Source organism: Penaeus chinensis, chromosome 27 (assembly GCF_019202785.1).
Source record: "Penaeus chinensis breed Huanghai No. 1 chromosome 27, ASM1920278v2, whole genome shotgun sequence".
In the NCBI taxonomy this organism is placed as follows: Eukaryota; Metazoa; Arthropoda; class Malacostraca; order Decapoda; family Penaeidae; genus Penaeus; species Penaeus chinensis.
The window spans coordinates 5,522,822-5,541,047 of record NC_061845.1 but is presented as its reverse complement, the minus strand read 5'-3'; the positions used below and the strand labels follow the sequence as shown (position 1 = coordinate 5,541,047).

The window sequence follows — 18,226 nt, the reverse complement described above, 5'->3', positions numbered from 1 at the left end:
GAGGAATTTCCTTGTTACGTTACCTGAGGAAATTGGTCAGCTGACACGCCTGACAAACCTAAATGTCAGTGTGAACAAGCTCACGTCCCTCCCATGCTTGAATAACTGCATCAATCTGGCGTTATTGGATGCCAGGGAGAACTGTTTGACTGAGTTCCCTGATGTGGGTCATGATTCTCTTGCACTCCTTGCTGATATCAAGTTTGCAAGAAATAACATCAGTGAGATCCCCGTTTCTGTGCAGGTGCTTCCATCCCTAAAGCACTTGGACTTGGAAGACAATAGCATCAAAGTGGTTCCTGGGGAGCTCTTCGACTGCATTAAGCTTAAAGGTTAGTGTCATCTCATGCAATAGGTACATCTGCTATGGTTAGTCCCATTTTGAAACGAACACCCTTTTAGGGGGAAGATTTTGCTTGCAATTATGGAACAAAGGTACTAAAATTGAAATGAACCTTAATTAGAGTATCATTATGTAATTATATTTTAGGATTTTGACAGAATGACGATATGATTAAGAATTTTTTTTTTGTAATTGTTATTTTTTGTCCCAGTTACACACAGCGAAGTATCCATGACTCGTGTTGTTTTACAGGAAGGTTCAGGAAATAATTGAAAGTCTTGGTAATTATTTATGAATTGACTGCAACCCTTTGAGACTAAATCAGTATTACTCCAACCAACAGTCTTGAGGGCATTCCTGTCTTACATTTTGTCATTCTGTCCATTATAGGCAAAGTTTACTTTGTATCATACAACTTTTTAAAACTGGAGCTATACCAGTGATTATTCATGTATACAGAATGAAAATCATGAATATTATATGCCGATGGTATTGGTTCTGATAAGCATTAGATAACATTTGTTTATTAGGTATCTGTTATTGAGAGCAACACAGAGACAAAGTCCCAAAACCTGGCAATCATGCGAACCCAAAATTCCAAACCTAACCTTTCCTACCTATCATGGGACAAGCCTCCTAACATTAAAAACCATGGCTGTGTGAGGGTGATGTGCAGTGGTAAATAGGAGGTCACTGCTGCTGTACCTGTGTTGTTTAGGACTCTTATGCTCTATAAGATGGCAGTGTCCATTTCCTTTTATCTTTGTATATCGCTCTCAGTAACATTAACTGTATATTACAACAGTAATGAAATATTAAGATTTTAATAATCACTATTTTCACAGCTGATTTGTATAAAGGTATTTTATGAAGGAAGCAATCAGTAGAATGTCTATATACTCAAAGTAAATGATTGTGTTTCATTCACCCACATGAGATGTGGATGTAGATATCTTTGAAATGTGCAGTAAATATTTAACAGGCACCCATCATTAGCTTTATGGAGATCTATAGGTGGCCCTCAGTGCCTATCAGCTCTCTGGCTATGGCTAACAAACCTCCACCACATCTATTTTAGTATGATAGATATTATAGACCTCATGAAATAAAGACCCAGTTTGACCCAGTTCAAATTCTTCCCAGAATATATGTGGTGGAGGTTCTTCACCATTCCCTGAGTGGGAGGCTTTTCAGCAGACTTGAGAAGTTTATTTGTATTGAGATTATATATATATGAAATATATCTCCAAAGTAAATGATATCTTTAAAAGTTTATAATATTTTCAATTCCTCATTGAGATTTATGAAGTAAAATCTGAGGCCTAACATAGTCTTGTGGTTAGTGTGAACTAAATTTGAATGAAGATAAACTTTTGGCTATAAAAAACACTATGAGGGAGTTAGGTAAGAGTAGTGCAGAATTTGTTCATTTATACAATTTTGGTTACACATATATGTATTTTAAGTAGCTAGACCTATCCATTGTTTAAGGAAGTTGGACAGCAATTTGATTGTATGGTGGAAAGAGATATAAATGCCAAACAAAAATTCCACATTGTATAGATGCTCACAATTTGTTTCTATGAGTGGTACAAACAGCAGCTGTAACTACCATTTGTACAAATGTGTAATTAATTCAATGTGTTGCTTTTCAGAACTGAGTCTTAAAGGAAATCCTCTTACCGACCGACGATTCCGTAAATTAGTTGAATCTGACAGATGTCTCCCAAAGCAAGTAATGGATTACGTGAAACAACATTGCCCCAAGGTACAGGAAGGAAAGGGAGGTGGTAAAGGAAAGAAAGGGAAAGGAGGGAAAGGAAAGAATAAGGATCAAGATCAGGTAAGAAATTTTAAAAAAAATTTATGTGATCTACATAAAAAAATTAACCAAAACTATAATTGTTTTTACTAGCATGTGTTTTTCACATGTTCTCTAATAGTCTGCCTGTGGTTTTCATTTACCAGGGATGCTGTATCAGTTTATATATTATAAGGAATTTTATAAGAGACACGTACACCCAAGTGTTACATGTATTCAGAGCTGGAGATTTGAGTAATATGAAATTTTAGTTTTCACAAATGTATAGGTATCTTTATATCTATTATAAGCCTATGTATTGTTCTAAGTCTTAGTGTTCCATGATGTTGTAAACCTTTATCATCAGATGGATGAGTTATGCAATGAGCTTCGTGTTGTAAGTTTGACGGAGGAAACGCCACCAATACGAGTAGATCCTGTTGTGAAGGATGTGAGGCCATACATGGTCTGCTGCATTCTTCAAAAGTTAGACCTGAGTGGAGAAAACTTCAAGAAATTCATCTCTCTGCAGGCAAGGTTTTGTTACATAGTTGTATATTTTTGCATAGAGTTATATTATTAAAAAAAAAAAGAAAAAAAATTATCCCTTACAAAATTATCTAGTTTGGATGAACAGTTTCCACCTATTGTCTTTTATCCTATCTCTAATTTTCATATTTTTTATATTTAATATTTTGTGAATTCTGTAATCTTTATGAAGAACTACTGCTCTTTATGATTGAGCTAAAATTATTGAGTATGGATTACCAGTTTGTGCCTCCTACTTTTTTCTTCTTTCCCTAAATCATTTCTTTTTATATTTATTATTTTCCTATGAGGTTATTCTGTAACTTTCTGTTATTTGACTGTGCTTTATTATGCTTTTTTTGTCAGAATACCAAAAGTAGGTAGTGTAACAAATAATTTTTAAAAACTATACAAATTATGATAGGGAAAGCTGACCATAACATTATGCAATCATCAGACAAAGCTGCATGAAGGGATCTGTGAGAAGAGGCTTGCTGCAACTATTGCAACACATGACCTTGCAAAGATCAAAGGACCTTTGAAGTACACTGCACGTGATCCAAAAGAGATTGTCATCCATCCACTGACAAGAGGCAAGGAGATTTCTGCCAAGGCTTTGCATGCGGCATTGCAACATGAGGCAGATGCACAGAGAAAACAGATGAAGAAGAACATGCCCACTGGACTTCATAAGTAAGAATACTGCTTCCCTTGCTTTTTTGTAGACAAGAGACACTAATGTGTATATGTGTATATACCTGTGTACACAGGTGTGTAGACATATCCATAGCAAAACTCATTAATGTGTTATTGAACATTAAATTTATTTGACCAAGAACTGAATTTACTGACATATAATGTTTCAGGTACCTTCACATAGTTGAATCATGGAATGTGTGGCCTTGTATTGAAGATTCTGCTGGAACAGTTGTGTCTTTACCACCTATCACAAATTCAGATAACACAAAGGTAATACCTGCAAGATATCTTTGTCATATATATATATATAGACTTTGCATACATTTATATATAACTGTAATCCACATGTGCGATAGATTATTTTTTTTTTTTTTTTTTTTTTTCACAGATTACTGAGGAAACAACAGATGTGTTCATAGAAGTGACAAGCGGCAAAACACTGGGGAAAGCAAAAGAGGTTCTTGATGCTCTACTGCAGGTCATAATGCAGAGTAACCTTTGCCCAGAGAGGAATGAAGGAGATAAAACAGTCATGACAGTTCAGCAGGTTAGGGTAGAAGATGAAGATGGAAAGCTTAAGGTATTGTATCCATCTCGTACAGACCTACAGTATGAAAATATGAAGGTTAGGGTAGTTATGCCTGAGAAATAACTCTCATTAGTGTTATATACCTGTTTGGAATTGTGATATTTTGGGTATGTGTTGTTCAGATACCCATTAATTATTATCTTCATTGTGTTGAATCTACAAGTGTGATTTCTCTTTCTGATATTCAGAAGCATTTTCAGACAGATGAATTCATTCATCCAGTCATTCATTGATTTGCTGAATCCTGTCATTCACTGAAGTGCTGATGAAATTAGTCTCAAAGTGATTAATATATATATTGTATTTATGAAACAAATTATGTCCTTGTTAGGATTCAGATCTAAGTAACACCAAAGATTTTTTTTTTTTTTTTTTCAATGTTCTATCACGTAATCACTTTTGTTCAGTCACGTATTGTTCTTAAAAAATAGCATTCTTTTGTAAGTCATGGTCATTTATAATCATATGGATATCAGAACAATGGCAACTCTCATATTAAACACAACACCTACATTCAGATATATTTCCATTATGTAAGTGCATTAACCCATGTGCATAAGTAACAAATAAGAAAAAATGTATGTTTCTATATAAAACATATGCATGTATTCAGTAAAAATAAAGTTCTCATAAGGTTATATTAGTGGATGCACTAATCTGAACCGAGTAAGATGGTAAAATAATAGATGTTGAAGATACAGGCTGCATTTTGGAGGAAATCACACAGGTGAGATACTCCTGTGCATTTTACATTTTAGGCCAAAAAAGATGGGAGAGCACAGCATTTTATATTTTCTATAAGTTAAGGAGATGCAAGTCAGGACAGCAGATTTCTTCATACTTAGGTTTAAGCCCATGTTAAAATTATAATCATTAATGGCATCTACCCATGCATCTTAATGGTGCCTAAGTTACAATTATGCCTTAGAAAGGGAAGAGGATGTTTGGAAGTAAGTTGAAGCCTGTCCAGTGCGTATCAGAATCAGAGTAAAAGAAGAGGTGTACATGAAATGCATTTGTAAGAAGAAGGAATAATTAGTTAGTTACAACTAAGAAGCCCTATATGAAATTGATAAATTAAAAAGATTTTCAAGCTAAGAAGTCATCTTGCATGTGCATGCAAGAAACAATGCTCAAAGTAGACCCAATTCCATAATCACATTGTTCCTTCTTTATATTGATTGAATATCCTGTTCTGTTTCATATTTTGTAAACTTGCACCAGTACAGAAAAGAAATGAATGAGGACATCTACTGCCAGGTAAAGATAATGATGGTAATGAAGCTGTATGGGAAATATGCAAAACTAAGTTGAATTGCGGACTAACATCTTAAAGCATCCAACCCAAAGTTTGAAGAATGAAAAAGATTGATGTACTAGTTTGTTATAATTACTTTGATTGAGGATATACAGAATAAAATGAGCAAGTAGTATATATGGTAGTAATAAAAAACAGTTTATGTAAAATTTTAATGTTTATAGGCATTACAAAAGTTAAATATCCTCATTAGTGAAATTTTGACATAAATATAACATTATGCAGCAGCTGAATTTTCAGTTTAATGTATTTTTACGAGTGAACTTTCATATATGCAAAATTTTGTAAGGAATGCATAAAAACTGCAAACTTGTATATTTTCTTTTCAAAATAAGAACTTGCTTTGTTTGTTGTGCAAGAAATTACCTTTTTTAGGATTCATTGCTATAATATTGTTTTGTATTTTTTTTTTCCCTCCTTTCTCTTTCCTTTTCTTTCTTTTTGTCTTTGTTGTCCATATTCAGAAAGAGACATATGGAGAGACATATGACTGAAGTCAAGGAAATTTTTATTAAAGTTGATAAAGTATACTAATATCGCAGATGCATGGCACTGATAAGGAGATCAAAGGAATTCTTTACATTACTCTGGAAATTTTGGATTACAATTATAGAAAATTCAAGTATGCATCAGGAATGACTGACATTCTTATAACAATGTCACATTCAAGTGAATGCTAGTATATGTAAATTCACTGCCAGAATGAGACATCTGTTATTGCAGAAAGGGAGAAATGTAATGCATATTTTCTCATGGTGGTAAGTTGTCACATATACTAAATATTATTTAAAGAAAATTGGTACATTATTTAGACAACACATCACCATATATAAAGTGTGTAGTTTGCTAAGATGTGTAATCAGGTTTGTGTATTTTTTCATAATTAAAATTGTATATGGTTCTATGAAGTTTCTTTATTTTTCCCAAAGCCGTGTGAAAGTGGCACTGTTATTCTTTATTGATAAAAGATATGGAGTTTTTATTTTTAGATTACCCTTGCAAAAATATTTGGAAATAATTATCCCCCCAATCCTTTGCCCGTTGTTGTCGTGGGGGGGCTTAGGAGACGGAGACTGAGACCCAATGATGGGAACTCCTCAACCTTGGGACTCAGCCATCGACTCAACTAATTTTGCATGGTTTTTTTTTCCCACTCATACTTTTCGTTTCAGTTTCTTCACCAATCCCTTCTACTATCCACCTCCTAAGGTGTGAGAGCCATGCTGAAAGGATGAAAGACTGACTTTGTGTCAGTCCTGAACGGACTGAGGGAACCATGGGCACGGTATTCCCCTGCCATAGCTGGCCCTTACCCCTCAAGGGGACCCTGAGGGGTGGACTGTTTTTTTTTCCCAACATACTCCAGGCTTATTATGGCTAATAATGAAGATGTAACCCCACTTTTAGGGGCAATGAGGCTTGCCCCTTTATCAAATAGCCCCAATCCCGGCTCCCCTTTGACCACGGCTCCGAACACTGGAACAACTCCCCCATCATCAATGCATACTAGTACAGTATCAACCCTAATCAACAACCAACCCCCAGGAGACATTCCTACTCTCCCAACATGCTCAACTTCAACACCTTTACTCCCACAACCTTCTTCATCAACCACCCCATCTCCCCTTATTACTACCTTACAACATTATTGCCCACCTCCCCGTAACACTACCCTCCTCAACACTACTCCCTCCTCCACACGTCCCCGCACTTCTACTACCCCCACCTCTACAAGAATCCTAAATACTCTATTTAGCCCAGCCAAATGGGACCGATTTTTCGTGATCCCTCCCACAGCTCCCTACTCTCAAAACACCCTCCTCTTCCAACAATGCCTCCAAAAACAAGTAGGCAAAGTCTCTTTCCGTAGCCGACCCGACCACTCCCGTCTCGTCACAGTAACAACTGAAAACCAAGCTATAGCATTAACAAAACTAACTGATCTATGTGGTAATCCCATCCCTACAGAACCTCATCCAACCCTCAATACTTGCACCGGAACTGTCTCTATCTCCCAAATAGATTGCCCAATCCATGACAAAAAATGGTCAGATTGTGGAGAGGACTTACTCGCTTGTCTCACAGACTATGATGCAACATATGTACAATGCTACTCCATTCCTCCCAGAGGAAATCGTAAGAAATCCATCAACATTGCCAAAATTATTTTCCGTAGACATGACCTTCCCTTTAATGTTTACATAGGTGGGGAATCCCTACCTGTCCGACCATACCAACCTCCTCCTCGTCAGTGCCAAAATTGTTGGCGTTTAGGACACCCAGCCAAACACTGTCATTCCACAGCCAGATGCCCGCTATGTGCCCAACCTGGCCATACTCGATCAAACTGCTCTGCACAATCACGCACATGTGCAAACTGTGGCGGCCCCCATAATGTATTTTATTGAGTCTTGAGGTAGCAACTCTCAGATTCAGACTTGGACTCACTCTACGTGAAGCCAGACAGGAAGCACGTCGACTAGGCTTTTCTCTTACCCCCTACTCCAGTAATGTCGCTCACTCTGCCAATTCCCCTATCCCCCAAGCTCCTACACCCTCTCCTAAACCCAACCCCCCTCCATCTAACTTCCCCTCTTCTACCTCCTACCTTCCCCAGTCAAATTATTTTGCCATCCTAAACCCAGACACTCCAATCTCTACCCAATCAAATTCTTTTGCCATCCTAAATCCAGACACCCCAATCTCTACTACAGCCCCAACACCTTCCCCTCTCCCTCCCCGCACTACCCGCAGCAGACAGAATAAACGTTCCACCCCCTCTTCCCCTACCTCACAATCACCTCCACCTTCCTTTGCCCCTATTTATCAGACACCAGACTTATCTCCCCCCCCCCCCCCTCACAAGAAAACCTTTATCTCACAAAACTCTACAACCAACCCCATTACAGAAACTCTTGAAGATATCCAGAACTACATAATAGAATCCCAAACTGATACTCATCCTTTTCAAATTCTACAATTCCCGCTCCCTCCACACTCAAAGTGACTGCCGATATCCACCCTCCTCCTACTCATATTCTCCCTACACCCAATCATCCTACCCCATCCCAACAAAACCCATCCCCCCCGACTCCAACCCTACCTGTATTAACCCTCCCACCATCCCCTCTATCCCTTCCACTCCCTCCTGGATACACACGTGAATCCCTCATGTCACAAATACCCTCTTCCCCAGACCCTCTACCTCCCGACACCCCTCCTGATACAACACCACCTCCCCAACCTCATTCTTTATCCCACCCTCTAGCACCTTCCCCTTCAAATTCTCCAACAAGCACTGCAATCTTTGCCACTAAATCAACGAAAGTATAACAATCCTTCAATGGAACATTCGCGGTTTCCGCTCTCACAGACCTGACCTCCGACATATCCTCTCCTCTTATAACCCATCCATTATATGCCTCCAAGAAACTTTTCTTACACATTCTCCAATACCAATCCCCAATTACCATTTTGTTTCTTCCCCACACTCCCTTTATGTCTCGTCTATACTTATCAACCAGAAAACACCTTATGTCATACCTCCCTTTCAAACCACTGTCCCTTGTACAGTTATTCGTATCTTTCTTCGCCGCTGGATCACAGTGATTTCAGTCTACTTCTCCCCTTCCCACCCCATTTGCTTTTGAAAACCTAATTTCCCAACTTCAATCACCTTTCCTCATAGTAGGTGATTTTAACTGCCGCCACACTCTTTGGGGTGATTCTATCACCAACACCCGTGGCCGAGCTCTAGAACGCTTCCTCTCCACAGCTGATCTTATTATTCTAAATACAGATCGCACCACACACTTTGATACACGCACGCAGTCTTTTTCATGCATTGACCTCTCTCTATGCTCCCCTTCTCTTCATTTAGATTTCCACTGGTCAGTTCTAGACCACTTTCCAGTTCTCCTTTCTCCACCTTCATATGTACCACTTCCCAACTCCCCACGCTGGTGCTTTGATAAAGCTGACTGGCATACTTTCACTTCAGTCTCTACTATTCATACCCCTCCATCATCCCTCTCATCCGTATCAGAAATGATACAATTTTTCATAACTACAGTCCTAAGAGCTGCCCATACAGCTATCCCTCAAGACCCTATACCTCCAAATGTGTTCCATGATGGAATTCTGATTGCACTAAAGCACTCCGTGTAAAACGTGCAGCCTGGAACAGTTACCGCTACAAACGAGGTACCCCTCATCAACTATCAGCTCTTATCTCCTTTAAAAGAGCATCTGCCTGTTTTCGTCGTACAATCCGAAATAGTAAAACCAATAGCTGGCGAAATTATGTTTCCTCAATTATATCCTCTACATCTAGCTCAAATGTTTGGCGCCGGATCCATAAACTATCAGGCAAACATCCCCCCCCATCCAGCCCCCGTCCTCCATATTCGAGATACCCTCATCTCTGATCCTCCCGAAGTCGCTAATGAACTGGGTGACTATTTCAGCCAGGTCAGTAATGACTCTCACCTTTCTCCACACTTCTCTTCTATTAAAACCATCAGGGAACGTACCCCCATTATCTTCACCCTATCCTCTGCTGAGTCCTATAATGCTCCATTTTCTTCCTCTGAACTCAATGCTGCCCTAAAATCGTGCCGCAACACTCATGAAGGCCCTGACGGTATTCACTACCGTATGCTCCGACAACTCCCATCTTCCTCATTATCCTTCCTATTAACAACTTACAACCACATATGGACATCAGGAAATTTTCCTTCTCATTGGCGAGAAGCTCTTATCCTCTCTTTCCTAAAACCCAATAAATCGGGTACCCTCCCTCAAGACTATCGCCCCATCGCACTAACTAGCTGCTTATGCAAACTACTAGAGCGAATGGTTGACTTCCGCTTAATGTGGTATCTTGAATCCCACAATCTTATCTCACCTTCCCAGTTTGGTTTCCGCCGTGCCCGAAGCACAGCTGACCCCCTTGCTCATTTATTACATCCGCATTTGCACGCCATGAATCCGTACTAGCTATGTTTTTTTGACCTAGAAAAAGCATATGATACGACATGGAGGTACCATATTCTCCAACAATTGTCCTCTCTAGGCATACGTGGAAACATGGGTGTCTTCATAAAGTCTTTCCTCTCCCAACGCACTTTCCAGGTCAAAATTGCCTCTGCCACATCATCTTTCTTTCCTCAAATTGAAGGTGTCCCACAAGGCAGTGTGCTTAGTACCACCTTATTCCTTCTTGCTGTAAATGACATTGCCTCAGTTCTACTACCAGGAGCCCGGTCATCACTATATGTTGATGATTTAACCATCTATGCCTCTGGCACATCCATACCAAATCTCTACCAATTTCTTCAATCTGCAATATCATCAGTTTCCTCCTGGGCCACAAACCATGACTTCCGCTTTTCTACCTCCAAATCTTTCTCCATTATTTTCTCTCGCACACGTGTAGGTCCTCTACCTTCACTCTTCTTATATAACACTCCACTTCAACACCGTTCCTCTGGTAAATTCCTAGGCGTCATTTTTGACTCCAAACTATCCTGGCGAGACCATATTCTTTACATCAAAGAAAAAGCTCGCCGACGTCTCCGAATTTTACAAACCCTATCCCATTTATCCTGGGGCTCAGATCGCAAAACTCTCCTTCATCTTCATGTCACCTTGATCCTCTCCACTCTAGATTATGGATGCCATATCTACTCCTCTGCCTCAACTTCTCTCCTTGCTCATATTGATACAATCCACCACTGTGGTCTTCGCTTAGCCCTAGGTGCCTTCCGCTCCTCTCCAGTTGAGAGCCTGTAAACTGAATCAGGCATACCATCTCTCTCTCGACGCCGTGCCCTTCTCTCTCTCCGATGTTATGCTCGATTCCACCAACTTCCCCTCACTAAACTAACTATCCCACGATCCCTACTTCCTACCTTTGCTTCTTCTCCCCGTTTACCTACCCCTTTCTCCACTCGCATGGATAACCTCCTCTCCCATTCCCCTTTTCCCCATCTCCGACCCCTCCCGTTCTCTGTCCATTCAGTCCCTCCATGGCTTATACCTTGCCCCCATATTTGCTCCTCTGTCAACCCTGACCCACCAAAATCAAATATTCCTCCAACTGTCTTTCTCACCCATATCCTTGACCATGCCTCCACTCATTCCTCCAGTATTCCCGTCTACACTGACGGCTCCAAAACCACCTTCGGTGCTGGTTTTGCAGTAATCTTCTCAACTCGTACTTTCAAATACCCCCTCCCTCCTGAATCCAGTGTCCTTACTACAGAACTGTATGCTCTCCTTTTTGCCTTAAAACACATATACTCACTACCCTCTTCCTCTTATACAATTTTTACTGACTCCCGTAACTCATTAACCCTCATAAAGTCAATACACACGACCAACCCCCTTGTTTGTAAGATCCAGAACTGGTTGTTCTACCTGTCCACACGTCATAAAACGATCAAATTTTGCTGGGTACCCAGCCATGTTGGAATCCCCGGCAATGAACAGGCAGATACTCTAGCACGCTACGCTGCTATGTCCACATCAAACCAACCACGTTTCTCACATATCCCAGCCACGAATTATTACCCACACTTTAAGACCTTCTTGTATAATCGATGGCAATCTTTTTGGTCAAGTCTCCACACTAATAAATTACATACTGTAAAACTGTCAATCTCCTCCTGGTCAGCTCCATTCCATCGGAACAGACATTGGGAGACGGCCCTCGCCCGTTTACGCATTGGCCACACCCGTCTAACACACTCCTATCTAATGTCACAATCCGATCCACCCCTATGTCCCTTATGTAATGTTCCTCTTTCAGTCCCACATATTCTATTGTCATGCCCACGTTTTGAAGCAGACCGTACCTCTACTTTCTCCCACCTATCCTCCCTACATAGACATCTCAACTTATCAGACATCCTTACAGAATCTCACACTTTCTGCTTTGACAACCTGTTTTCCTTCCTCAAACGCATATGTATCTTTCACTTGATCTAATCCTTTACATTACCTTATCCGACCCTAACCCATTCACTCACCAATCCCTTAACCCAGCTTTAACAACTAATCACTAACCCAAACACCCTTCACTAACATTAACTATAGTGCTACATGACCTTAGATGTCTAGCACATTTATTTTGCCTTTAACCATTAACCATTAACCATTTGAAATAATTAAGTCTAATGGTCTACAGGAAAACAATGATCACTGCAGCATAAAAACTATAGATTTTAGGGGCACATTAGCTGATAAAAATTTTCTCTTACGTGGAACTTAATAAGACCCATTCAGTAAAAAAAAATATTATATTACAAGTTTAATTCTGTAAGAAAATCACCTGTAAGGATACAAGAAGTTTTTGATAGAAAGTTTTCACTAAATATTAAGTATTTCCTAATACTTCTTCAGTTATCATGAAGTTTCATATTATAGGCTTTAGATAATCTTTTACAAGCAGTGAAACTGTATGTCAAAAGATTTTTAACATCCTTTTGGATAAGGACCATTCTTGTTTCACCCAATTGTATGAGTTCACTTTTACATTCATAATAAATTACTGGATCACAATTAATAATTAGACAGTACACTGAGAGAAGTGTTCCATACAAAAATATATTGCTCTTTGTTTCAAAAAAGTTTATCCGAAATACTACATTTTAAGCAAAAAATGTATCCTCTGAAAGTGCTAACAGAAGTGCTGATGACATATTTGCATTTGCCATATTTTTAAAATATACTTTTAAGAATTATGAAGAACACATGTCTATTCAGGAAACTATATTTGTAAAGGAATTTGAATGCTTTAACAAGGAAATGCATGGAAGTTAGCATATTTTCTTTATATGACATTACCTAAAATCAAATTCATTGTCATTAATTCATTTTGAAAAAAGGAAAGCACTTGAGAACTTACTTACTTAGTACTTACTTACCATCATGCACTTCACTTTAAAAAGTCTACTGCTATTAAAGTCCCACATATTATAGATACAAGGAATTAAGCACATGCCACCGGGGAAAATGCTGTGCTCTTTTTTTATCTTTTTGTGAAATGTCTCTACACATAGATGGTTCTGTTGGTGCTTAGCTACAAAGGAATCAATTAGTAGACCTTGTGACCTTACCTTATTTCATATTTCCTTGAATTGGCAGGAAAATCATTTTCTTTACTAATGCTATGAATACTGATGGTGTTATTTTTATTATAGACATCATAATTACTATAATGTTATAGACATTAGTAACAGCAAAATAAGATAACGTAAAATATTTTTGTATATTGAGGAAAAGGGTAAACAGGCGAGACAGGTATTACTCGTAATGGGCTCATTGGTGACTTAGTACAAGTGTACCCATCTACGTGCAAAAAATTAATAAAGTAAACTCACAGTGGGTATGGCATGTACATGCCATGCCCGTGAGGATTTGTCTTATTTATATCTTATTATTTGAATGTGAATCTGGGACAGTGCCCCCTTGTTCAATATTAAGTATTATTACAGTGATAAATAACTTTCCGCAGGATGCATATTCAGATTATTCCTACTTGGTCAAGAAAAAATCAAATGTGTCTAATTCATTTTTATATTTTATAAATAATATATAATTATTATCTATTAAACAGAAAAAATGCAATTGTTTAACTATCATCTTAGGATGATGAAACTACTAGCTGAATTGCACATTTAAAATTCAGATATCAAATGCATGTAAATCTCTAGTTTTCTTACTAATAAATCCATTATAAAAATCCTTAGCACTCATGGGTTTACGCCCCTTCACAATCACTTTCTTAAAACTAACACAACCATCTGCACATTGAACACTCAGGACCTTAGTCTTTTTATTGAACACTGTACATCCAGGTGATAGACTTTTCACATCCTCATTTTTGCATTTTGTATTACTAGTTTTTTCAGAAAATGTAAACTCTTTCTCTACATTGTTAGTTTTGTTGCACTTTTCTCTGTTGTTAGGCACAAAGCATGACCATTCCTCATGCATAACCATGTCTCGTAATTTTACAGGTGTTCCATGCCACAGGGTCCAAAGAGGGAAGTAATCATCCAATGCTCTGTACATAGCTTGGAGCTTTCTACATGTGTGTTTTTCCCAATTGATTCTGGAGGATTCCTCCTTGACTTTGGGGGCTGAAAGAGAACATTTCCAGAAGCAAATTTAATATCTTTTGTGTCTGACACTTATGAAAAGCAAATATAAAGATTTCTTTCCTTTATATGTCTACAGTATAATGTAGTATTGCACTAAGTTGTACTATTTTAAAAAAAGTATCCTCAAAGATTTTTTTTAAATATCAATTAAATCATTTGTACCTTTTGTGACTCCATTATTAGGCTGTGGTGTAGCTGCTTGTAGATTCCCTGGCAATCCTTTCAAAGATGTTATTAGCTCATGTGCTCCAAGATCTGCTAACTGTTTGGTCAGAATACCACTCATTGTATTCCAGCTGATGGGTATTGATGCCTGGCTGACAATTTCTCCAACATCAAACCTGTACATAAGAAATAAACTAATTAATCACACTATTACATAAATATCAATAATATACTGCATATAGCAGAATTACTATAAACACCTACATAAATACATACATACATACATACATACATACATACATACATACATACATACATACATACATACATACATACATACATACATACATACATACATGCATATACATAAATACATGTATGTATGTATGTATACATAAATACATATATATTGATGTGTGTGTGTGTGTGTGTGTGTGTGTGTGTGTGTGTGTGTGTGTGTGTGTGTGTGTGTGTGTGTGTGTGTGTGTGTGTGTGTGTGTGTGTGTGTGTGTGTGTTTATTATATATATGTATATTTATATGTGTGTGTGTGTGTATATATATATATATATATATATATATATATATATATATATGTATATCCATTATTCTGCACAAGACAATACCATGACATCCAACATGAAACATGTATTACCCAAAACTTACTTTCCTGGTTGAATTTTCATGACTGTTACTCCTGTTTCCTGATCCCCATTCAACAGAGCATGTATAATGGGTGCTGCACCTCTCCACCTCGGAAGTAACGAGCCATGCACATTCAGGATCCCTCTAATGACGATAGTTCAAAGTATCTATTAAACATTTTCTGTATAATTAAATAAGAATCTGCTGTTGTATCCCCAGGTATGTAGCTGTCAGAGCATCATAAAGAAATGACTTACAAGACTTACAGAGGAAATGCATTTATGATTGACTCTGGTAGCAAGTGTCCAAATGAAACAACAACTCCAATATCATAGGCCCCAGCAGGTACCACCACAGGCCAGGTCTTCAGCACAAGCCCCTCACTTCGACAGTAGCGACTCACTGCAGGAACAATTTTCTTCAGAGAAACTGACACTACTTCAAGCTTCCCTATTAAGCCACTGAAATATATAGGGAACTCAGTCCATTAAGTTATATTTTCACATAATATTCATTTGTATTATACTAACCTACTGTTTTTTTTAAAAATCTGTATCATTATATACATCTCCTGATAATACAAATTATAGTTCTGTTATATTGCCCATAACATATCCATGTACTAAAAATGCTTACCTCTCGCTCTTTTGTTCATTGTGCAGGGCGACAAGGCTTTCTAGTGCAAACTCATCTGTTCCAAAAAACATGATATCCCACGGTGGTTTTCTCTGTTCGAAAATTCTGTCTTTGATTTCGACATTCCTCTTCCCATGTTCACTATGAATGAGTCTTCCGTAACATGTCCAATATCTTTTTGAAGAGTATGTCAGTCTCGAATACTTATATCCAACACCTCCGATCGCATCACTTAACAGGAAAAGCCTACGTCCTAGATTAACTAACATGTTAATGGTTTACGTAATCAGCCACAACGAAAAATGTTAAAATTTAATTCGTCTGCACCTCCAGCCGCAATGTTTACCCGGCCATTCGTTCGCATAATTCGTTCGCAAATGAAAACCGTGCATGCGACTCAAATGGGCTACTATTCCATAATCCATTAATTATTAATGGCTCAATCAGTTTCCGTGCAGATAGCATTTCTGCAAAATACACACTGATCAATTGTATAAACTGGGCTGAAACTATTGAATACGGATTAGTAACTAAGACTATTACCCCCAACTGTACCTCCACATTTCTGCATTATGTTCTCTGCCAGTACTACAAACATTTCGCAATAACGTCTATTTTTATTACTAATTTGCCAGTATAGTTATATATAAAGTAACTGTCCTTTTGGCTGCTCCACAACGTGTCGTCTGTCTCCATTTCGCTCTGCCCTCTGCATTATCTGTTACACCAACCGGTCTGCATGTCCTCGCTCATCCCATTCACAAACCTCCTTTGCAGCATTCCTCTTCTTTTCCTGTCTGAGGGATATATCTTCAGCATCCTTTTCCCGCATCACTCCTCTGTCTATGCCCAATCTATCTCAACCTCGCCTCAGACTTCTGACTGTTCTGCCTGAGCTATTTTCCCAATATATTCCTAATCCTGTCGATCTTCGTCACTCACAATGAAAATAGTGGACCCTACTAACTCCATTTTCACCTCCTGTCACCACTGTCACTCCTGACAGTAGTGATCTGTTCGCACTTCTGTCTCTCAGACTCAGCAGATTCCTCTCTTTATTACTAATCATTTCTGCCCCCACCCCCTCCTCAAACTCCACTTAGCTTACATTCTCTTCTTTACGCCCTCCACCATCGTGAAAAGTGGCCCAAGTATTTATACCCATCTATCTTCACCACCTCTATTTTTTCACCCCGCCCTCCGTCTCATTCACGCACATGCATGTTCTTTATCTTACTCCTATTGACTTTCATTCCCGCTCTCTTTAGAGAATACCTTCACCAATATAGGCTCTCCTCAGCCTTGTCTTAATATACACAGTCATATATCATAGTTCAAAGAGACTCCTGTCTGATCTCATCCGCCAACCTGTCCCTCGCCCTTGCAAGCAAGAAAGGACTATACCGATCCTTGATGCAGCCCGATATCCATCTTGTACTATACCAGTCTGCCATTCCTACCGTCCATTTCTAGCGCAAGCCTCATGCCTGTTACGCTGTTCTCATATACCCTTACAAACTCATCTGCCATTCCGAACTCCCTCATTATAATAGTACACCTCTCATTCCAACCTGCCCTAAACTTTCTCTAAATCCACGAAACTCCCACTGTAGTTCTATCTGGGTTCCTCTGTACTTATACTAAAGAAAATCAACATAGTGTTTTTTTCTCATTAAACATATTGCAATTCACAGATCGCCACACTTTACTGTCAACTCAGCTCTCTCTCTCCTCTCTCCCATAGTTTCTTGCTGTGGTTGATCAGCTTAATAGTATAATCTCAGAGTTTAATAAAGCATGTAATCTTCAGAGGCTGACACAAATTTATAGAATGTATATCAACAATGTTTTTGGGGTGAAACCATTAATAAAAGCAAACTATATCTTTGAATTTCAAAATGATTACAGTAATGATGATGATGACGATGATGGTGATGATTATTACTATTATTATCATAACTGATAACAGAGATAATGATGATCATGATGATTATGATGATAAAAAAACAACTAATGTTAAGCATGATAATGACAATGATTAGTAACTCAAGAGCCTGTCATATACTTTCAGAATTCTTTCACAGTCGCCGAATTCATTAAGCTTGAATCTTATTTCCATGCACTTATCGGTAGTTTGTCAACTGATTGCAGAAATCAAATATATGTGCCTTGCCCAGGTTTGTGTGCCAGTGCTGTTATGCCGTCCATATATTCTAGATTTTCACTTGTGAAAATTATCGAGTCAGGAATGATCATTGGGTAAGTACAGTTTTCTTGAGGGATACCGCAGTGAACTTTAAATTCATTAGATATCTAATTGCGGAAAACAGTGAAGG

At 38.4% G+C, this 18,226-nt stretch overlaps 2 protein-coding genes across 2 annotated transcripts in view; one reads left to right on the top strand and one right to left on the bottom strand.

Moving 5' to 3' along the window:
* LOC125039510 (leucine-rich repeat-containing protein 47-like) overlaps positions 1-6,182 on the top strand; it is a 6,567-nt gene extending 385 nt beyond the window's left edge. Inside the window, exons 1-6 of the mRNA XM_047633532.1 lie at positions 1-332; positions 1,999-2,186; positions 2,512-2,676; positions 3,130-3,365; positions 3,539-3,641; positions 3,760-6,182. The exon at positions 1-332 is cut by the window's left edge and continues 385 nt beyond it. Coding sequence (XP_047489488.1) covers positions 1-332; positions 1,999-2,186; positions 2,512-2,676; positions 3,130-3,365; positions 3,539-3,641; positions 3,760-4,023 — 1,288 coding nt within the window. The 3' untranslated portion in view covers positions 4,024-6,182. The remainder of the gene's footprint in view (positions 333-1,998; positions 2,187-2,511; positions 2,677-3,129; positions 3,366-3,538; positions 3,642-3,759) is intronic.
* Positions 6,183-13,840: 7,658 nt separating this feature from the next.
* LOC125039587 (methionyl-tRNA formyltransferase, mitochondrial-like) lies at positions 13,841-16,285 on the bottom strand. The gene is made up of 5 exons (XM_047633711.1): positions 15,891-16,285; positions 15,521-15,715; positions 15,276-15,398; positions 14,608-14,786; positions 13,841-14,424 (listed from the first exon to the last, which is right to left on the bottom strand). The coding sequence occupies exons 1-5, from the start codon at positions 16,157-16,159 to the stop codon at positions 13,967-13,969; spliced, it is 1,224 nt and encodes a 407-aa protein (XP_047489667.1). The 5' UTR covers positions 16,160-16,285; the 3' UTR covers positions 13,841-13,966.
* Between the last annotated feature and the right edge of the window lie 1,941 nt (positions 16,286-18,226).